Source organism: Trichosurus vulpecula, chromosome 1 (assembly GCF_011100635.1).
Source record: "Trichosurus vulpecula isolate mTriVul1 chromosome 1, mTriVul1.pri, whole genome shotgun sequence".
NCBI lineage: Eukaryota > Metazoa > Chordata > Mammalia > Diprotodontia > Phalangeridae > Trichosurus > Trichosurus vulpecula.
The window spans coordinates 258,994,574-259,018,801 of record NC_050573.1 but is presented as its reverse complement, the minus strand read 5'-3'; the positions used below and the strand labels follow the sequence as shown (position 1 = coordinate 259,018,801).

The 24,228-nt window shown below is 37.0% G+C and overlaps 1 protein-coding gene across 2 annotated transcripts in view; it reads left to right on the top strand.

Moving 5' to 3' along the window:
• The window catches only part of LOC118833926 (ethanolaminephosphotransferase 1-like), a 155,393-nt gene that overhangs the window by 83,702 nt on the left and 47,463 nt on the right, over positions 1–24,228 (top strand). For both annotated transcript variants that reach the window (XM_036741355.1, XM_036741356.1), the window contains exons 4-5: positions 460–528; positions 12,691–12,959. In XM_036741355.1, the coding sequence (XP_036597250.1) occupies positions 460–528; positions 12,691–12,959 (338 nt within the window). The remainder of the gene's footprint in view (positions 1–459; positions 529–12,690; positions 12,960–24,228) is intronic.

Below are 24,228 nucleotides of genomic sequence, written 5' to 3'. Positions count from 1 at the left end.
CTTAACCTCTCAGGAATTCTATTTTGGATTTGTTGACTTGTAGATGTTTATGGTACATCCTTTTTGAGATCTGTTTCCTCAACTATAAAACGAAGGGATTGGACCAAGTCATCTAAAGTCCCAGCAATTTCAAACTGTGGAACTTCATGATGCCCAACAATGTCTATGACTCAGTGCTTAAAATAATTCAAAAAGTTATTGTGGGAGGCAATGTGGTATTAATGGAAAGAGCACTAGATTTGGAGTAAGAGGACATGAGTATGAATTGAACTTTTGACATTTTACATAACCTGCATGAAGTCTGTGCATAGCAAATATATTAAAGGGCATAATAGTTAAGGCTATTTTAGTATGAATACTATTTAATAATTACATAAGATGGTAACAGGTGTTATGTATAGTAATTTATGTGAATATCTTGGGTATGATCCTTACCCTTCATTCCTCTGTATTTTGTAGGTTCCCGGATTATTCCAAACTGGGTGTGGTGGTTTGCTGCTTTCTCTACCTTTTCTGCTTATACTTTAGGTACAGTATGAAAAAAATATTGTTCACTAAAGAATTGACAAATATTACTTAGTATAATAATACCTAATCCAGCAGCTCAGATGGATGAGGTGTTCCAAAGCAGGAAAACTGCCAGATGAATCGAAGCTTACTCCTTTGAACCATAACATTTAAGGGGAAAAAAATCACTTTTGTTGGAAGCTATTGACAAATATAATTTGTATCCCTACTTTCTTGAATGAAATATACTAAATATAAATTAGTCTTTTCTAAAGTAAAGTTCCTTATTTTTTATACTAAAAATGTGGCTTTGAAAATTATAGCAGTGGGATAGTGACACTGAATGTCCACTATTGTATTGTGTTTATACAATTATTACTGTATAATGCAAGGATGTCCTCAGAGGCATTGTGTGAAGCAATAGGTATACAGAGAAAAGCAAAAATGATCCCTGTCCTCTTAGAAATCACAACCTAGTGAGGGAAACAACATGCGACCACTATGTTCAAACAAGATATATGCAGGGTAAATTTGAGGTGATCTCAGAGGGGAGGCACTAGAATTAAAGATGACTGGGAAAAATCATATTGTTGGAATTATTCACTTAAATAAGGATAATAAGAATGGTGATCAGAATGATGAGAATGGTGTTTCAGGGTTGACAAAGCATTTTCTCATAAGCATTTTCTGAAATATGTCCTACAACTAGTATTATCCCTGTTTTACAGATGAGGAAACTTAGGCTAGGAGAGATTAAATGACTTGTCCAGAATTAAAAGTAGCTCCAAATAATTTAGGGCTATGTTTATAAATCACATTTATTCTCAGAGCATTTAAATTTTCCATTACTAAACCAGAACAATGAGTCCCAAGCTCTTAAAATAAATTAAAATGAAGATTTACAAAAATGTTTTGAACAACAGCAGCTGTCCTATCGAGTACTTCATAGATTTGCCAAGGTAGAGAGGTTGGAATGGGGTGATAATTGAAGTGGGAAAGCCAACCAGAAGACTATGGTAGTAGACTAGCTGTGAGGGTGATGAGGAGGCTGTGTGAGGGGAGAGAAGGGGACATATAGGACATATAGAACCCTATTAGGTTCTGTTCCAAAGTCTTTACTTGGAATTTAGTTATTGGCCTAGATGAATCCTGGTACAAAGGAGCAGGGGAGGGATGTTGGGGAGAAATCCATCTGAAGTAGGAGTCTAAGTTCTAAGCATTGTAGGGGTTAGTGTGAGGTTTTGATTCATAGCATCACATATAGATAAAGATCAGAGTATTTATGGTTAGGGTTACATTCAAGGTGGCTCTTTGTGCACCAGGCATCAATTTGCCCATTAAAAGAACTGACAAATCTTAGTATGTTATCTAATCCAGCAGTCAGGTGAATGAGGTGTTCCAAAGTAAGAAAACTTCCAGATGAATTGAATATCTTTTGAGCCATAAAATTTAAGGGGAATATCGTTTTTTTGGAAAGCTATTGGAAAGTATTTATATCAAGGAAAGACTAAATCAGAAGCAGTGACCAATTCTTGTAAAAGCTGAGTGGGATTGGGGTCAGAGCAGTATAGGAATTTGAGGAGTAGTGGTGGCCAAAATCACATTTTTTTAGTAGGGCTAATGCTAGTGGTCTGTCTACTTAGGCTTCTTCCCTTTTAAACCTAATGGAATGAAACTGTTAGCTAGAGATGGTCCTACCAACATTGTTGTGATAAGTATACTACTTCCACCAAAGGATAGTGCATATTGACTTGAACGAGTTTAATTAAATTCAATTCAGTCGACATTTATTAAGTGCCTTTTGTAAGAAGGGTACTTTGCTGGGAGCTAGAGATAGAAAGATAGATGACACAGACCTTGCTCTCAAGCGGTTTGGGAGCTAATGGGAGAAATTGTAGTGGAGGAGGTTATAATGGGGCAAGGTGGGTGGAGACTTAGGGGGGAAGGGGACTGAAGAAGTTGTCATAATTATGGAAAATTGTGATCCTAGGGATAATGTGGTAAGTGTGGAGAGAAGTTTATATGAAGTGCTGTGGGAAATTTGAGGAGGTAGAGATCACTTTTCATGGGAGTAGGGGGCAGGGGTGGAGCAGGGAGAGAGAGAGTGGAGCCTTCATTGAAAGGCAGATGCCTGAATTATCTGGGAAGGAAGCACAGGGCAGACATGAGAAGAGATGAGGGTCTGAACCAGGGTGGTTACATGAAGAGTTGAGAGGAAGGAATAGATGGAAAAGAGATTACAAAAGTAAAATCTATAGGACTTGAAAAAGGATTGGATGTGGGAGTCAGGGGACAGAGAAGAATCAAAGATAACTCCAAAGTTAAGAACCTGGGTGACCAGGAAAACTAAAGAGAGGGTCAAGTCTGAAGAGAAGATTTATTTTGACTTGTTGGTGGGAAATACAAATGGAGATATTTAATAATTGTAAGTATAGGATGGGAGCTCTTAAAAGAATTTAAGAGTGGAGATCAATAGTCAGTAGGCAATAAACACTTATTAAGCACCTACTATGTGCCAGGCACTGTGCTGAGTGCTGGGGATTCAAATATGGAAAAATCCCTGCCCCCAAGGAGCTTACAGTCAGATGGGGGAAGACAACAAATACACACACACACACACACACACACACACACACACACAACCTGAAAAGGGAATGGTGGGGAGAAGGTACCTGGTCAGGTGCGCATGGTGGAGAAGCTACTGAATGTATGCATACATAATGAATGCAACTGGGTGGGAAATAAGAAGATAAGAAGATATTTGAAGAGAGGTAAAGATTTGGGAGTCATTTTATAGTGATAATTCAAATAATTGTGTCTGTAAGGCAAGATTCATGATATCCATGGTGACCATGAATATGCCTGTATAGTTCTGGATCACCAAGTATTAGAGACACTCTGTATAGAAAGCAGACATCAGAGGATCAAATCCCCAAACCAATAACACCAGTTCAACATAGCAGTAATTGTATTCCAAAACCAGTAAGTCCACCTCAATGTAACAGCAAGGAGATTAAAACACAATATCAGAGCAAAGAGCTAAGCCATCTTGTAACCTTCCCTTTTGCTAGGGCCTTCCCTTTAACACTCACTCATGAATCATAACTATCTGCTTGTCTGCTATATATATGCTTACAAACAAGCCTCTCCTAATCAATCAAGCTGCCCTTAACTAGCTCCACTTAAGGCCTATTGAATGGGCATGGGTGGGGAAGAGCTTTGATCACATTAGCACCACAATAGTGAATCAGACCAACAAAGAAGAGAATATAGAAGGTGACACGAGGGACAAAGTCAGAATTGGGGGGGGGGGGCGGGGTTACCAAAGCTGATGATATGAGAAGCCAACAAAAGAGAAAGGAAGCTGTTGGAGAGGAAAGAAAATTGAGAGAATGCAGTGTCACGCAATCCAGAGGGAAGAAAGGGTATCTAGAAAGTGGTGGTCCATAGGGTCAGGTGCTCTAGAGAAGTCAAAGATGATGAGGACAGAAATTAGGCCACTGAATTTAGTGACAAGGAGGTCATTCATTTATTATCAGAAAGCTGAGGAGATTAGGGGAGTTGGAAATCAGTCGTAATGTGTTGAGGAATGTGTGAGTTGTGAGAAAATGTAGTCAGTGAGTATAATAGCTTGAGGGAGCAGCAGGATCAATGGAAGGTTTTGTTTTGTTCTAGGTTTGTTCTTAGGATTGGGGTGACCTAAGCATACTTTGTACTGTAGTAGGAGCCACTTAAAGGGGGAGATGCAGGGGACAGGGTATGGTTGATAGAGCAAGGTCACAGGAGAGATATGGAATAGGTTGAGAAGTACAGGTGGAGGTGTTTGCCTTGTCAAGGAAGGGGACTACCTGGAACTGGAGGGATAAAAGAAAATAGGAGTGATAACTTCAAAATGTTAAGAGGACATTGGAGTTGAAGTTCACATTGATGGCCTTAACTTTTTCCAGTAAAGCAGAAGAAAAAGCCATTATTTGAGAGTGAGAAAAGGTATGGTTAAAAGTTTGAGGAAAGAGGTTTGGAGAATCTATTGTGGAAAATGTGAAACTCTCTCATATCCCCCCACACCGGAGTGTAGTGATGGTGACAAGATAAAACCCTTCAAATACCTCTTTATGGTGTGAGTTTGCAAACTCACAAATCCATTTGTTAAAACAAACTGGTTTGCTTCATATCATGATAACAGTAAGAACAAGTACCCACGTTTTTATTCCTTTTTTCCCTTCTACTCATTTTCCCAGTTTCCCTTTTTTTCCCCACTTTTCCTGACTTTGCTATTTTGAACCATATTACTCCTGATGTGAATTTCCAAATAGGTGATAATTAGTATACAAATGAATGAAATTCTCAAGGGCAAGTCTTTCTGCTTTAGAAATACCTCTCGATCAGACACTGTGGCATAAATGAATAATTCCTCTTTAGTGAGAGACAATCGGAAAGCTTACATGGGAGGACAGTATAGTAACCGCCTCTGCTAGTGTTAGAAAATTGTATGTGAAACTGCTGCCACCTTCTGGCCTTACAAAATAGGGCTGTTTGTGAATTTCAGGGATGATTGTTTTATAAATCCCTCCCTATCTTTTCTTTTAACAAAAGACTCTTTGAACATGAGAAATTTGGGAGTTTTCCAGGCTGTAAAGGGAATTCTTTAAATATTTGACTTTTAAGGAAAGCAATGGTATAACCGTCCAAAGGATCAGGCCTTTTTGAATGTTTCATATGCAAAAGTTTAAAGAGAAATACTAAAAAGTATTCATTCTTGTCCTCCATAGCTGCTTCTAGGTTAGGTCTTCTATCTAGATCTTCATTTTTTTCTGCTATTTTCCCTCCCATCCCCTAAGAATCTCTCTTTTTTCCCTTCCTAAAAGCCAAACAAAATAAAGAATCTAAGAAATAAAATTGAGAAAAATTCTTTTAAAGTCAAGAATTTAAATGTCATCTTTAGTAAATTAGGTTTTAATGACAGTAATTGGCAGTGGTTGCACCTTCATTTTTGTAATTGCTTTGAATTTTGATGCTTGATTTTTAAAGACCAATTACGTTTGCCTTTTTTATGTTTATGCATAACACTCTCCAGCTCACCTAGGGTTTTTATTTTAGGGTAATTATGTCATATTAGGAACTATTTTCAGTTATTTTAAATTGACTTGCATCTATGGACATATAAGAAAGGATAATTTTCTTAAAGAAGATAATTGGGCCTGAAACTTTGATCAGCATGTGGAAAGAATACAATTTTCTTATTTTGCTGTGTTTTGCTAGTAAGTACAGGCATGAAATAGGGTTACAAATTCTATGCTCAGTTTTAAGTCATGACATAAGCAAGCCATGGAGCTGGGGGTGTCTACATTCTGATATCAAGGTCTGACAGGTAGATATGATTGCTCTGTGCCCTACTGTGATAAGTGCCTTTGAAAGACTTACAGCAAATTATTAGTGAATGAACTAGGAGGCAGTTCATCTATCATCTGCATAAACTGAGCATGGATTGTTATTGTGCAAAGAATTGAATGTGGAAAATGAAAGAGGGCTTTCTCTGCAGTTCCATGGTATTATTTATGCCTTGTAGCTGTTGAAGGGGAGCATCAAATATATTATAATCAGAAAAATCATTCAGTTCTCACTTAGAAGACAGTGTGGCATCATGGGAATTTAGAATGGGGAGACTTGGGTCTAAATCTGGCTCCAGCACTTTCTGGCTATATTAACTTTGGCAAGGGACATAACCTCCCTGAGACTAAGTTTCTTTATCTACAAAAGGGAGATTTTGTTTATTTATTTTTAAAAATATATATTTACTTAGTTTTAGTTTTCAACATTCACTTTTATGAGATTTTGAGTTTTAAATTTTCTCCCCCTCCTTCCCCTCCCCTCTCCCCAAGACAACATGTAATCTGATATAGGCTATACATATATAATCATATTAAACATATTTCCACATTAGTCATGTTATAAAGAAGAATTAGAACCAAAGGTGAAAAAAAAGAGAAAATAGTATGCCTCTATCTACATTCAGATTCCATAGTTCTGTTTCTGGATGTGGATAGCATTTTCCATCATGAGTCTTTTGGGATTGTCTTAGATCATAGCATTGCTGAGAAGAGCTAAGTCTATCAGAGTTGGTTGTTGTACAATGTTACAGTTACTGTATACAGTGTTTTCCTGTTTCTGCTCCCTTCACTCAGCATCAGTTCATACAAGTCCAAAATGGAGATATTAATACTTATACTATCTACCTCACAGGATGTCCTGAACAAAGTGCTTTGAAAACTCTAAAGAACTATATTATTTGTATGGCAATCTGAAATAATATTAATAACCAACCTTTATAGAGTACATTAACATTTGCAAAGTGCTTTGCACATCTCACTTGATCCTCACAACAACCCTGTGAAGTACATGCTGTTAATTATCACCATTTTACAGATGAGTGAATAGAAGCTGACAGAATTAGGTGACTTATCCAGTGTCATGTAGCTAATAAATGTCTGAGGCTTTAACTTAGGTCTCTCTGACTCTGAGGTCAGCATTCTATCCACTGCTTCACCTGTCTCTATAGAAACTGAAACTGTACTACCTCATTTTATTATTTCTACTTTCTCAAGAAATCTGTTTTTTCTCAAGAATCTCTTTTTAATGAGGAAAACATTTACAAGAGGAAAGAAAGGAACAGGCATTTATTAGGTACCTGATATATGCTAAATGCTTTACAGAGATCGTATTTGTTCCTTACTAATATCTTGGGAGGTAGGTGCTAGTATTATCCGCATTTTACAGATGAGGAAAATGAAGCAAAGAGAAGTTAAATGATTTAACAGGGTCATGGAGCTAGTAAGTATCTGAGGTAGGATTTGAACTCAGGTTTTCCTGACTCCAGGCCCAGAACTCTATCTACTGCACCACCTAGCTGCCAGTCCCTTCAGATATGTGACAAAAGAACAAAAATCGCATTTTCTGTAACTTTCTGAAAAGGTATAAAAATTGCAATTAACAGATAGTATTAGTGAAAAATACAAATGAAGTGTAAAAGTATGCTATGTATATTTCTGGAAATTTGAGATCTATTTGAAGAGAAAAAATAAGGATTTAAAGAAAAATAATAGAAACACTTGCTATATGTTTCTCATATCTCCTACTTATGGTACCCTTCCTAATTTAAATGGACTCTCTTCTGAAGGTTTAATGAAAGTGTATTATTTTCCCTAATGAAACGGCCTTTGAATTCTATTTTAGGGGTCTATTTGAAAGACCCCAGCAGTGCTTTAGGGACATGGTACACACTCATTAAGGCTGATTGTGGAGTTGTGCATAACAACTAGTGTATTAGAGTTCACTTTGCTGGTGTAAAATCTGGTGCCAGACTCATTAAAGGCCCAGTGTCTGGCAAGGCCACAGTAGGATGAAATGCATAGTGCTTAAAAAAATTATAAATGCAGTCCAAGCTGTTCTCTCAAAGTTTTAGGCTCAGATTTAAACAAGTCTAGCCAAAAATTATTCCACCCAGGAGCTATTATCACATTCCTCCTTCTGAAAGCAGCTTAAACCACAGAATTGTTGGCAATCATGTATAGTTTTTTTAATGAAAAATTCTTATAGCTTCCCCAGTTCCTTGGTCCTTCATTTTCTTTCCTGTTTACCATGCTCAAGATGCTTTGGTGATTAGGTCTGTATTTTAATTGGGAGATCTTCCTTTTAACGCTAGAGTTTTCCAATAATGAGAGGTATATTGAACATGAAAAAGAATCCCATTGTGGAAATCTTGTCTTATAAGGAACAAACGTATTACAACATGCATAACTTATTTTAAGTTAAACCTCAAAAGGCATTATGGCAAGATTCTCAGATTGGCATTAAAAACCACCAGCTGGATTTTTATGATAGTCACTTGGACAGCTCAAAACAACAGGACTTAAGAATGGTTTTGCTGTTGAGAATTTCTTTCCCCACTCCATTCAATATTATGGATATTTATATGAAAACAGAAAATATGAAGATAAATTTGTATTTTATTAGAAACTACTATAGTTATATTTGTGATTTCACAGCTAGTTACATGGTGGCCATTTGTGATGTAGTAAACAGAGTCATTTTGACTTGAGCTGACAGTTCTCATCACACAGCTGGTAACCTTTGATTTAAGTAACGTAGTTAGGACTGACCTGGTAAGCTGAGGAAGTACTCAGAATTCCTTTGACATCTTCTCATTGTTCTCACTTACCTCTATTTTCTACATTTGGCATTCACCTGCCATCTTGTTTCCACCTCAAAGACTATATCCTTTGTTTTAATTATGTTCTTTTAATTGGTGACCAAATAATTGGATAGGACTTCTAGTCCCAGTTCTGTCATGAAAAAGCTGTGACCTGAGACAAGCAATTTTATTTCTCTGGGACTCAGTTTACTTATCTGTATAATGGAGGCATTGGACTACTAGATCATTTCTGAGATAGTCCTTTTTTGTTTCAAATTCCTGTTAAGGTGTTAGCTAAAGGTTTAGCTAGTGGCTGTCTCTCTCTTTTCATCTATTCTTCATATCACTTCCAAACTAATAATATTCCATATGCACACAGGTGTTGACTCATCTGCTAAAAAACCTTGTCTGACTGTTTATTTTCAGCTAAATAAAACTAGGATTCATGAGCCAACTATTCAAGTCTCTCCACAATATGGTACCACTCTTCCTTTATGGCCTTAGCGCAAAATATTCCCCTCCGAGTACTTGATGTCAGGGTTTCCCAGTCCAAACTCTACTATGCACCTTCATCTTATTCTTTAACAGCTGACTGGTTAGAACGTCTTTACCAAGGACCACTTTACCTTTTGTAGTTTCAGGGTAGTGGGTTGGGGTGGTTCAGAGTTCAAATTTCTGGATTTTAACAAGTGTCTTTGTTAGTAAAAATTTGCAGATAGATAAACATTTTCCACGGACCAGTTTATGGACAAATGATTGTCTCCAAATATACTGAATTACCAGTTATCTCTCATATGTACATGTCCAGAGATTTTCTACCCCTGTACTTTTACTCATGTCATTGCCATGCTTAACACAACACTTGGTGCAAATTAGACACTTAAAAAATGTTTATTATTTAGGGCAGCAGGGTGGTACAGTGGATAGAGTGCCTTACCTGGAGCCAGGAAGACTGATCTTTGTGAGTTCAAATCTGGCCCCAGACACTAGCTGTGTGACCCTGGGCAAATCACTTAACTCTGTTTGCCTTAGTTTCTTCATCCGTCAAATGACCTGGGTAAGGAAATGGCAAACCACTCCAATATCTTTGCCAAGAAAACCCCATTTGAGGTCATGAAGAGTCACACAGGACTGAAAATGACTGAATATCGACAACAACAAATGGTTATTGATTGATGTATCTAGAATGCCACCCCTCCTAACTTTTTCTCTGCTTCAAAGCCCTGCTTGAAGGTTACCTCCTTCATAAAGGATCTGCTGAGTGAGAAATGATCTTTTCTTCCTCCAAATGCATATAGCTGTAGAACATCTCTTATTCTCCTGAAATCATATGATAATCATATTTATTTATTTTTGGAATGGAGGAGGAAATCTTGGAGATCAAGTCTAACTTATCTTCTGTTTCACATTATAGTTATTTGGGTGTGTTTTTATCCCCTCCTCCCACTCACATTCTTCTCCCAGGTTAAAAGGGTTGTGATTCTTGTTATTTTTCTATTCTGTGAGGACTGTGTGACTAGCTTTTGGTTACTTATTTATCTTTCACTGAGTTCAGGTGGGTTATCAATTCTCCTAATGAATTAGTTGCCCCCCCTTAAGTTGTGCTAAGAAGGTAGTACTATGAAGGATTACATACATTATTCTTTAGTATTGTATAATGGTTTTTGATTTTATGGTAGACATCCACTCAGCATTCGCCAATCATGAAGCCTTGAAAATGGTTTCTCAAAAATAGCCCACAGAAGTCTTTACTAGTTTACCCTGCTTGATTCAGCAGCCAGAGTATAAATACTCTAATGGATAGACCACCTGCTCTATATAACATTTAAAAATATTTATCAATCAATTACGTAACAGAAAAATCATCATGAAATCTTAGTGAAGCAAACTAACATTAGCATACATTTTATTAGCAGCAGTATTAAAATTTGGTTTAAATATTTTCCATTTTGGTCTTTTTGTTTTTTTTTGTTTCATTCTTTTTGTTTTAGGTTTATTTTAGGTTTAGAACATGGACCTGTTTTTATTTGGGGGTAACTGAGAAGGCAGTATTACTGAAAGTGTGCTTAATTAATTTCAGCAAATATTTAGAAAATTTTTAAAATAATATTTTCCTCTAATTATGTGTAAAAACAATTTTTAACATTTGGCATTTTAAAAAAAGTTTTGAGTTCCAAATTTTATACTTTTCTCCTTCCTTTTCCCTCTCTCTGAGACAGTAAGCAATCTGATCTCAGTTATACAAGCACAATTTTGTAAAACATATTTCCATATTAGTCATTTTGTGGAAGAAAATTTGAACCCATACACACACAAAATGAAAAAGGGAAAGAAAATGAAAAATAAACTGCTTTGGTCTGTATTCAGATGCCATCAAAACAAATATTTATTTATTAAGCACCTGGCACGTAGTGAGTGCATAATAAATGGCTGTAGACTGACTAATGCTTCATGCCAGGCATTATGCTAGGTGCTGGTGATAGAGACAAAAATGAAATGGTCTCTACCATCAATGCCCTTAAAAAGTGGGGTGAAAAGTGAAAAATTCAATCAGACAACTGTTTTACTTGTGCTGGTAGTTGCCCTTTCAATCCAGTCCAATAAACCAATCCAATAAATGTTTGTTAAGCACCTACTATCCAGGCACTGTGCTAAGTCTTGGGGATACAATTAATAAAAAGAAAGACAGTCCTTGATCTCAAGGAATTTCTGAAGGGGGAGACAACACCTAAAAAGAAGCAAGAAAGTGAAGAGGGGGAATGGGACAACAGAGGGTGTCTTGTTCAGTGGAGTGCAGGGCATGCAGATGCCAAGTACAGTGATCCGAGATTCCAGTTTCTGCTCTCTATAAAGAAAGGTGTTGGGAGGATTTTGGTACTCTGACCTTCAGAGACAGAGAGGAGAGGAAGCTGTGCGGGTAGGTGTCAGTCAAGGTTTGAATTAGCAGCATGGAGGAGAGTTTGGAGATGATGAATTTGTCCTGGGAGGGGCATTTTGTTCTGAGGAATAGGGATCTGGGAGAGCAGTAGATGCAAAGTGGAGATATGATCAAGTGATAATCTATTCTGTATATATATTCCTAGTTATTAATATGTTATCTCCTTGATTAGAATGTGTACTCCTTTAGAGTAGAGATTTTCTCTTTTTTGCCTTTCTTTTTATCCCCTGTGCTTAGCACAATGATGCCTCCTTAACAAATAGCAAGCATTTAATAAATGCTTGTCAACTGACTGACTAGTTTTCAATCTTTTCTTGGTTGATGGTACTTAACAAAACACCTCATGAGACACATATCCTTTTAGTTACTACAGAACCTCCTCATGAGAAAAAAGGAAAAATAACACTAATTTTGATTATTTTGTGAGTTAATGAATTTTTATATAGAAATAAGTGTTTATTTGTGCTAGAAACAAATATATAGATATTTTCATATTCTAGACTTTAACACAATTTAAATTCAGTCCACAAACCCACATGAATGAGAACCTGGTCTATTCCATGACAAACCAATAAAAAATGGGTAAATTCCTTCTAGTAAACTGATGATTGTTTCTAATGAATTGACTAAACTGGACTCTTATATTAGGATACTATAAATAAAACCTTTGTAGGAAAGTTTGGTTTTGGTAGTAGTTAGTGATAGCTATATTTTTGTGCACAGTATGTTACTGACTTTATTCATCAGCATGGTGCAGTAGGAAGAATGTTGAACTTGAAGTCCCTGACTCAAGTTCAAATGCCAGCTCTGCCGTGCCAATGACTACCCTTATGGTATTGAGCAAATCTCTTGTTTACCTCTCTTGGGGACTCAGTTTTCCTCACTTGTAAAAATGAAGGGGTGTAGTTAGTGACCTCTAAGTTCCCTTCCAGCTTTAGAGCTATGATCATATCATCTCATTTCTTTTTTATATTTCATGTATTGACCACAAAAAAAGACATTGGGCTGTATTTCTTCCATTAAAGTCTTTGATTTCTTTGTTGTCTTTCCTTTACAGATTCTTTAGATGGGAAACATGCTAGAAGAACACAGTCTAGTAGTCCTCTGGGAGAGCTATTTGACCATGGATTGGACAGCTGGGCTGTTTCCCTTTTCACGCTTTCTTGGTTCTCCGTTTGTGCAAGTCCAGGGGGCTCCCCAGGACTTTCTGAGCACACGATGTTCTTGTTCCTGAGCATTGTTTTGTTTAACTTCATGTTGTCCCATTGGGAAAAATATAACACTGGAGTCCTTTTTCTTCCTTGGGGATATGACCTAAGCCAAGTGGTAAGAATTTTATTTAATTTTTAAATCCTGTCGTTGTGTTATAGGTAGCCCCTAAGGCAAACCAGGAGAACTATTTATATAATGACAACACCGTTATAAAGAAAAACAAATTTAAAAAGTTTAACAAGTTTTTCTCACAGCCTTTAGAAAAGCTGCAAATTTGGTGAAGAGTGATAACATTAAATATGTGGTTTTATAAGTCAATATGGGCCTGCAGGGGTCCTTACAGAAGGTTTAGTGGCCCCTATTTCTATTTGAGTTTGACACCATTGATATAACTTTTATTTATTAAGTCCATTAAAGTGATACTGTTACTTTCTAGATATTTTGTTATGTTAAATTGTTTTTTCTCTAAAGATCCAATGAATTATGTTTGAATCTGGGAAGAATGATTAACAAATTAATGAACTTTTTCTATTAACTTTTCCCTTCTAAAAAGTTAAAAGCTAGCTGCTTAAGATAAGAGTCAATGACCTAGTTATAGTACTTAGCAAATGAAGGTGTATTGAACATTTCCACAAGTCTGTCTGGATATCATAAATTTCTCATTTCACTCCAAGGAGTGAGATTTGACAAATATGTTCAGTAATATTGGAACTAATAAAGTAAATAAGTAGTCTTGAGACTAGAAGTATAGTTACTCCATTTTCTTGGTACAGAAAGGAATGTTGAAATGGTTGCCATACATGTTTTTCAGCTTAGGGAAGCTCATCCTATTTGTTTGCGTGCCACTTGAAGTAGAAATGTCTGTGATTATATCGATTGGATTAGCACAAAAGGCAAACTGAACTTTTCATTTTCAATTGTATTTAATCTAGGAGAGATAATTTAGGAACATTATGCATTATAACTAATCTTTAAACTGTGCCTTGGGTGAGGTCAAGGAAGTCTAAGAAGCCACCATGGTACCATATAACAATAGAGAAACTGTTGTTGCTTGTGTAGCTGGCTTCTATTTCACTATTTAATATGGCTGCAAATGGCTGCTTGGATTTAATTCACTTAAATTGGATAAGCCCTTATTCTTCCTGTTTAGCATTATAATTGGACATCTTTATGCCCACACTATATAGTACCTACAATAGAGATCATCCTGCTCCCTCTCCGATGATGAAAACTGTAATTACCGGTTGAGGAAATCAGCTACAGTAGTAATTAGTGTATAATGGGGTAATATTTCCCCATCTAAGCTTATTCTTGTTATTACTTAGCATACCATAGGGCTTTTTATAGTAATATTGTTGACTGCTCTTCATTTTCATTTACTTCCACTGAAGAGTGTAGTCCATTTCAGGACAGAAAATTTCACTTTTGAAGTACTACGAGGTTTTAGTGTTTGACCACAGGTATTTCCCATTGGCCTAGGAAGATAAAGAGTGATATTGGGTATCATGCACTCTTATTATTCACAATAAGAGGACTTCATCTGTTTTAATAAATAGTTTGAGATGGAGTCTCTTTGTTTCATTTTCTTTTTCTTTGGACTAAGATTACTAGATATATTATTCCATTAACATGTGTTTTTGGACAAGATGAAGTAAACTTTATAGAGCACAACACAAACATTCAGTGATCTTAAGGAGAAAGGAGAAGAGGACTTATATAGCACCTACTATGTGCCAGGCACTGTGCTAAGCACTTTTTACAAATATCTCATTTTATCCTCACAATACCCATGAGGTAAGTGCTATTATTACCCCATTGTACTGTCGAGGAAAATAAAGCAAACAGAAGTTAAGTGCTTTGCCCAGTTTCACACAGCTAATTCTCATCTTCCTAACTCCAGACCCAGCGCTCTAACCACTACGCTACCAGCTGCTTCTGAAGACCTAGAAGCAGTAATCACTCCTTACCTCTGTGCTCTAAAAATCTGCTTTTTTTTAAGGTCCATCTCTGGTGGCACTTCCTAAGTGAGGCCTGTCTTAGTCCTTCCTGTTGTTAGTTTTCTCCCCTAATGAAATGATTTTCTATTTACTTATTTATGTTACATCTTGTATCCCCCCAATAGAATGTAAACTCCTTGAGATTAGGGACTGTTTCATCTTTGTGACAGCTATGTAGCATCTCGATAGAATGTGTTGGACCTGGACCTGGAGTATGGAAGACTTGAATTCAATTGCAGCCTTCGACACTTTCTAGATGTGTGACCTTAGTTAAATCACTTAAACTCTGCATACTTCAGTAATCTGAACTATAAAGTGGGGATAATAATAGCACCTACCTTCCAGGGTTGTAAGGACAAAATAAGATAATGTTTGTAAAGTGCCTTGCGAACTTCAAAAAGTGCTTTATAAATTAGTGGTTTTTTTGGTCATCACTCTTTTCCCACTGGTAAGTTCTTTTCTGCAGGGCTACCATTTTGGGGATACCTCCCAGGCTGGCCATACTTTATTTCCCTCTCAGCTATGATTCTGACTCCATGGACTTTGTCACCATACCCCCTCTCATTTCGTCACTGGTCCTGCTTTCCAGATCCCTTTTGTACGTTGTCTTCCCCCATTAGAGAGTAAGCTCCTTGAGGGCAAGTATTGTGCCAGGGACCATTTTTCTTTTTGGATTTATTTGTATCTATAGTGCTTATCACAGTGCCTGACATACATAGTAAGTGTTTAATAAATGCTTCTTGGCTTGCCTTTGTCTTTGTCTCCTCAGTATCCAGCAGAGCGTGTTAAACATACATTTAATAAATGCTTCTTCTTCTTGTTATCTGTGTATATGTCATCCCACTGCTAGACTGTACATTTCATAAGAGTAGGGGCCATGACTCAAATTTACTCATCTCCCTCTAGGGCCCAGCATAGGAGGCCTTTAGTAGAGATTTGTTGGATTAAATTGAATTTTGAGAAGTATATTAAATAGTTATGGAGATGCAGGGATTTACTTCAGGGCATAGTGAACCACCTCGCAAAGCTTTGTTGTTGTTGTTTCAGTTGTGTCTGACTCTTCGTGACCCTATTTGGGGGTTTTCTTGGCAAAGATACTGGAGTGGTTTGCTATTTGCTTCTGTAGCTCATTTTTACAGAAGAAAAACTGAGGCAAACACGGTTGAGTGACTTGCCCAGGGTCATATGGCTAGCAAATATCTGAGTCCAGATTTGAACTCATGAAGATGAGTCTTCCTGATTGCAAGCCCAGTCTTGTATCCCCTGTAGCACCTAGCTACCTATCCTCTGTTTTATTAATAAGTTGGCATCCCCTTCATTGGTTGCATCGATGGAAATGTCTGTGTTTTATTTTTATAGTAGATGGTTATGGGGTAGGTGGGTGTTGCAGTGGATAGAACACTGGGGGTGGAGTTAGGAATACCTAAGTTCAAATTCTGCCTCAAACATTTATTATCTGTGTGATTCTGGGCAATTCACTTAACCTCAGTTTGCTTCAGTTTCTTCATCTATAAAATGGGGATAAATAATAGTACCTCATGTGTTTTGAGGATCAAATGATATAATGATTGTAAAGCACTTAGCGCAATGCCTGGTACCTAATAAATGCTATATATGATATGATACAACACTACACAACACGACATGACATGACACGATGCAATACAATAAAATACAGTGTAATGCAATACAATACAATGTAATGCAATATAATATAATATAATGTAATATAATATAATATAATATAATATAATATAATATAATATAATATAATATAATATAATATAATATAATATAATATAATACAACTTACATTAGCTATAATCATCGTTATTCGTTTCTTGAGGTCCAAATTTCCATTCCAGCACTTGAATGCTGTTTTTACTTTCCTTGAATTCTTATAGCTGAATAAATAAATTGCCACTCACCATGATGAAAGCTCTACTTTTCTTGTACAGATAAAATAGGAAATGATCCTAAATTGATTTACTTTCATTTTCAGTACAGGCAAATTGTATATGATTATATCTTTCTTAATTGGGACATAAAATAAATTTTAACTGTTGCTTATCCCCAGAAAAAGACACATCATTAAAATCTAGAAATTCTCTTGATTTATGTCTGTTCCTTTTATGTACCCTTTGTGATGCTGCATCCAAATTAGTGAGTAATTTAATTACTGTGTTATGTTTATAACTGGTGTTCCAATTAGTTTAAAATGACAGCTTATTCATAAGATAGTTACATTTCCGAAGTAAGGTTGGTGGCTAAGATCAGAGTGCTATTGAGTTTTAAATTTTATTTTGAAAAATTAAAAATCTGTTTATTAAAAAAGAAAGGATGAAATCTTAGTACTTTGTCCGTATACTCAGTAATACAAATATGTAAGTGCTTTTTCATTGATGAAAGAGAATTTAAGATACTTCATAAAGAAAAATCTTCATCAATTTCTGAATAACAAATTTGCTTTAATGAATTTATACCTTTGTTATCAAGTATTATCAAGTACCTGTTATCTTATTTCACACTGAATATAAAACCTGATCTTATTATTTTAAAATGTGTAGTCCATATATTCTTAACCTTTTTTGTGTTAAGGGTCTCTTTGACTGTTGGGTGAAACATGGAACCCTTCTAAGAATAATGTTTTTAAATAGATAAAATATATAAAATAGAAAGGAAACTAGTTGTATTAAAATACAGTTTTGTGCCAATATATATGTCATATGTATGTACGTACGTACGTACGTACGTACGTATGTATGTATAGGACTGAGCAGTGTTCTGGAGACCATGGAAAGAGAGACTAACAAGGAAAAGCACAGCAGTATCAAAAGCTGCAGAAAGGTGAAGGATGATGAGGACTGTTGGATTTAGCAATTAAGGGGTCATTGATAACCTTAGAGAGAGCAGTTTCAGTTAAGCAGTGAATTTTCAAGAGGTTGAGAAATTAGTGGTTGGTGCAGAAATAGGGACAGCAAACATAAATGACAGTTTCTAGGAACTGAGCAATGAGAGTGAGGAGAAATGTAGTATTGTACCACAAAGGCATTAATGGTAAGAACAAGGCGATGATTTTAAGCATAGAGTAAACGTGAGCATCTTTGTACAGCCCAGAGAAAGAGTCAGTTCTTAAGATGAAATTAGAGATAGAAAGGGAATGATCACTGGGGCTCCCAAAGGAGATGGGAAGGAGAAAGGGTCCAAGCTGAAAGTAGAGGATTTAGCCTTTTTTAGTTTCTTCTTATGAAAGTATTTTTTTTACAATACTTAAAGAAATTAATTCAGGCTATTCACCGCAAGGTCAAATACTGAAGCTTAAATACTTTGGCTACATGACGAGAAGATGGGACTCATCAGAAAAGACCCTGATGTTGGGAAAAATTGAAGGCAAAAAGAAAAGGGGACAGAAGAGGATGAGATGGATAGATAGCATCATGGACATGAGATAGTGGAGGACGGAAGGGGCTGGCGTGCTATGTATGTATGGTCCATGGGGTCGCAAAGACTGGGACATGACTGAATGACTGAACAGCAATAATAAGTATTTTTAAATTCCATTCAACAAACTTCTTTTGGATGCCACTGTATACAGAGTCTTGTCTATCTGTGGGGAATATTTAGTTTGGGGCAGATATGATCCCAGCCTGGAGGTAGCTAGATGATACAGTGGATAATAATTATTAATAACAATATTAGCCAACATTTATATGGTGTTGGCTAAGTTTTAGGCAATGTGCTGAGCCCTTCGCAAGTATGATCTCAGTTGATCCTTACAACAACCCAGGGAGGTAGGGGCTGTTATTATCCCCATTTCAAAGATAAGGAAACTGAGGCAGACAGAGGGTAAGTGACTTTCCCAGAATTGCACAGAATCACACAAATAAGTGTCTGAGGCTGCATTTAAAGTCAGGTCTTTCTGACTCCAGGCCCAGTGCTCTTTCCACTGAGCCATGTAGCTGCCTTAAATAAGAGAGCCATCTTACAGTCCTGGTCTTATTTGATACTATTCATCTCCGCATATACTATGCTGCAAAGCAAACTGGGCTATTTGTACCATTCCCCATTTGCTTATGCTGGTCCCTATATCTGAAATGTTCTCTTCTATTGAATTTAACTCTAACTCAAGTGCTACCTCCTCCATGAAGTTTTCTCTGATATTCCCAGTCAAAAATTACCTTCCCCCCCAACTCTTGGACCTCACCTAGTACTTTCTTTACACCTTCTTGTGAACTAATCATTTATACCTTTATTTCCTTTTTAAATACATGCCACATTTCTCTGCGAGGGTGATACTTGTCAGGGGAAGGGAATAAGCATCTATGTAATACTATAGTTAACTATTTATATTGTAGGATGGAGTTCAATGCCATAGAGTTTTACATGATAAGTTAAGGAATTTGAATTTTTTCTGCTAAGTGCCATAGAAGATGGACAGTCATAAAAGAGGAGCTATGGAAGTGACATAATGCTGGAAATTAACTATGGGGGAAGGGAATGCATTTCAACAACAGGATTCAGCCGGGGGAAGCTCTGTAGGCAGGATATAGAATACCACGTGTGGGGGAATGACAAGCAAGCCAGTTTAGCTAGAACGTAGAATTTCTGAAGAAGAGTAAGTGACATAAGTCTGGAAATGTAAGTTGGAGTGTTCTTGTGGAAGCTTCAAATGCCAGGCTCCATGGAGTCTACAGCTAGGTGCTACAGAGGATAGACTACTGAACCTGGAGCCAGGATTGTTGTTTAGTCATTTTCAATTGAGTCCAACTCTTTGTGACCCCTTTTTGGGGTTTTCTTGGCAAAAATACCAGAGTGGTTTGCTATTTCCTTCTTCAGATCACTTTACAGATGAGGAAACTGAGGCAAATAGAGTTAAGTGATTTGCCTAGGATCTGAGATCAGATTTGAATTTGGATCTTCCTGACTCCAAGCCTGGTACTCTATCCACTGTGCCACTTAACTGTCTATGGAGACAGGAAGACCTGAGTTCAAATCCAGCCTCAAATACTTACTACGTATGTGACCCTGGGCAAGTCACTTAATTGCTGTCTGCCTCAGTTTCCTCAACTGTAAAACGGAGATAATAATAGCATCTACCTTCTAGAGTTGTGGAGGGGGTCAAATGAGGTATTCATAAAGCACTTAGCATAGTGTCTGGCACATAGTAAGTGTTTAATAAATGCTGCTTCCCTTCTTTTCCCTGTATTTTATCCCAAAGTCAAGAGGTAACTAGTGAGTCTGGACTTTTGAGTAGGAGGGTGACGTGATCAGAACTGTGTCTTAGGAAGATTATTTTGACACATGTGTGGGAAGGGATTGGAGAGGGCTACTGGGCTTCAGAGAGACCGATGAAAAGATTATTACAGTAGGTTAAAGGATAGATGAGCCAGGCCTGATGAGGGGGGTGGTAGTTGTGCAAGTGTCAAGAAAGGAATGCATGTGAAACTAGTGTATAGGTAAAATCAATTGATTGAACGTAGGTGGGGTGGGAAAGAGGAAGGGTCAGAGATTACTTGGAGACTGCAAACCTTTGTGGCTAGAAGAATGACGGTGCCCTTGACACAGATAAAGAATTTTGGAGGAAGGATGAGTTAGGTGTGGGAGTTGTTGTGTTTTGTTTTGGACAGACATGTCATGTTTGAAATGCCTACAGGATATTTAGGTAGAGCTGTCCAGGAGATAATTGCTGATATTTAGGAATCTGGGAGAGAGGTTAGGGCTAGATATGTACATTGGGAGTCATATGTGCTGAGATGATGATTAAACACAGAATATCTGAAGAGATCACCAAGAAATCTGTATAAAGGGATAGAGAAGAGGGCCCTGGATACAGCCTTGGGGAATGCCCCTGCTTAGGGTCCAGGAAATAAAATGATTATCCAACTGAGGAAACTGAACATTTGTAGTCAGATGTATAAAGATTAGATCTTTTTTTATTGTAATCCTTTGATTTAATTACAAAGAAAGTAGTGTTTTTATCCATCTGTCCAAGAGTCTGCAGAAGATTAATCATAAAAGACTACCAACAGCAGAGTAACTTGTCCTAGGACTTAGCAAATGAGTTTTTATCAAGATTGAATTAATATGCATGAAGTGCTTTGCAAACTTTAAGACACCAAATCTGAACTCCATCAAACTAAGATTAGAAAAATGAGATCATCATGATAATAATAAAAACCAATATTTATATGTTGCTTTAAAGTTTGTGAATATAAGCTCCTTGAGTTCGGGTGCATTTTGGTTTTTATGTCTCCAGTACTTAGAACAGCACCTGGTACATAATGAACACTTTTTAAAAAAATGAATGAATGACAACACTTTATATAGGTTATGTCATGGGATCCTCATGAAACATGTAAATCTAAAATCTACTGACTGTCTTCTCCACATGTCAATTATACCAACAATACCTTTTCCTGTCTTGCTTATGCTATCCCTGTTTTACTGTCCATTAATATACCGATTTAATGGTTTTCTTCTGCCTTCAGTGTATCCTGGATCACATCAGTTTAATCTGCCTTATATTGTAAGGCAAGGGAGATGGAGCTTGTTATGTGTAGTTCTCTTTATGCTGTACTTAGCACGGTGCCCCATGCAATTACATGTTTATGATGATGAAAACAACCAGGAGAGGTTAGCGTTATATGGAAGCCAAGGGAAGAAAGAATATCCAGGAGAAGGTGGTCAGATGCCAGTTGGTAGCTGTGGAAATGTCAAGAAGGATTAAGACTGAGAGCAAGCCGTTGGATCGTGCAGTTCGATAATCATTGGTAACCTTAGACAGAGCAATTTTGGTTGAGTGGTAGGGTTGAAAACCCAGATTTCAAGGGTTGGAAAAATGAACAGGAAGTGAACAGAGAGAGGCAATGAGGGTAAATTGGCTTTTTCTAGGACTGTGACTCTGAAATAGATGAGAGAAATTATAGTTTGAGGGGATGGCAGAGTCAAGGGAAAACTATTCACTTAGGAGGTTATTAGCCTGGTAGCAATATGAAAGGGAGAATATAGAGTACTAGAGATCCACTGGGGGCTTTTTTCTTGTAAGGTGGTAATGAGGGCTTGAAGGGAATAGAGCAGGGGATAAAGATAAGAGATACTGAGAAGGTCAACCCATTTGAAGTTTGCATCCATTGAGATTCTGATTCTGCTTTGCCAAAGAAGTAGAGGGGTTAGGTAGTATTTTCCACTCCCCCCACCACAACCAGGTGATGTTGGAGATAGAACAACAGACTGGTCATCCAGAGAACAAGGTTTCAATCCTGATTCTTCTGTTTACTATCTGTGTTACCTTGGACAAATCTACCTTACAGGGCAGCTAGGTGGTACAGTGGGTAGGATGCCAGGCCTGGAATCAGGAAGACTCATCTTCCTGAGTTCACATCTGGCCTCAGACACTTAATAGCTGTGTGACCCTGGGCAAGACACTTCACCCTGTTAGCCTCAGTTTCTTTATATGTAAAATGAGCTGAGAATGAAATGGCAAACCACTCCAGTATCTTTGCCAAGAAAACCCAAATGAGTCACAAAGACACTATTGAACCCACTGAACAACAGCTACCTACCTTACATGGCTATTGAGGTTTTCAAATGGGATAATTGGAACCAAGTTCTTTGTGATCACAGGTCTAGATTTAAATCTAAGATCTAGAGTTGGGAGGGTCCTTAGAAGTTATGAGGTCCAATCCTCTCATTTTTTAGATGAGGGAACTGAGGCTAAGACAGGTTGGTCATAAGTGGTAATGCCAGAATTCAAAGTCAGATTTCATAACTCCCAAGTTCATCATCCTTTCCCCCTTACTATGCTGCTTTTAAACTTAATGTGCTTATGATTATGAATGGTTATTATCATAAACATTTATTGTGACTAATTGCATGGGACTCTGTATATCCTGTGATAAAAAGAGATCTGCATAGATCAACTTCTATCTTTCTTGTCTCACAACATAAGGCAGATTATATTGACACAACCCAGGGCATGCCAAAAGCAGAACAAAACCATTAAAACTTTACACTAATAGCCAGTTAAAATATAAATAGCATATGTAAGTCATGGAAAGGTATTTTTAATATAATGGGGAGGGGAAGGTCAGAGAGTAGCCTTTGAGATTTATATGTTTAGTAAAGGTAGGATCAGGGAACTATTGGTCCTTCACTGGTTGAATGTACCCAATTTTGTAATTTGTTAATTTTGTAAGAAAAGAAAAATACTTTAGATTTTATAAGCTAAAATCTCAAGAATTTATTTCCCAAATAACATCAGCAACAGGAGAGAGCATTTTAGAAATTAAAAACCAGAGTCAGATTGGTGCAAACATTTGAAATTGCTTAATAGCTTCTAGTGGTATACCAATTTGGTACAGTTTGGGTAGTATGAGATAAACAAAAATATTTTAACTTCACCTTGGAATGCAAACTCTACAACATAGCATAGACTTAGGTTACGGCTTCCCAGGGGGCATGATCTCATAATAATAATAATGATAGTGATAATAGGTATACTTAAATAGCTTGTACTCTGTTCCAGGCACTATGTTTACAAATATTATCTCACATGATCCTCACAACAACCCTGGGAGGTAGGTGCTATTATTATCCTCATTTTACAGTTGAGGAAACTGAGGCAAATAAAGGTTAAGGAACTTGCTTAAGGTCACACAGTTAAGTATCTGAGGCCAGATTGAAACTTAAGGCTTTTCTGCCTTTGTGCCTAGTACTCTATCTCCACTGTATCTCCAAGTCGCTTTCTTCTCCCACTATTGTGCCAGAAGTCTATCCCAAAGTTACCATTATTTACTATTGAGGGCGAGAATTAACTAACTTTGGATAAATAACTTGAGGATAACTAACTTCATTTCCCACTCATCACTGTGAACACAGATTTTTGGCTGACTTTAATTTATCTAGCTGTTTCAAAATTATTTATTTATTTTTAGCATCCTTTTTTTTTTAATTGAATTTTTAATTCCAAATTTTCTCCCTTCCTCACCCTCTGAGAAGGCAGGCAAAAGACATCAATTATATATGTGAAATCATGCAAAATGTATTTCTACATTAGCCATGTTGCAAAAAAAAATTAAAAAAGCAAGAACATTATACTTCAGTTTGTACTGAGAGTTCATCAATTCTCTCTCTGGAGGTGGATAGCCTTTTTCATAATGAGTCCTTTGGAATTGTCTTGGATCATTGTATTGATCAAAGTAGCCAAAGTCTTTCACAGTTGGCCATCATTACAACGTTGCTGTTACAATGCACAATGGTTTCCTGGTTCTTCTCATTTCACTTCACATCGGTTATATCAGTCTTGCCATGTTTTTTTTCTGAAACCCCCCCTCCGCCATCATTTCTTATAGCACAGTAGTACTCCATTAAAATTATATGCCACAACT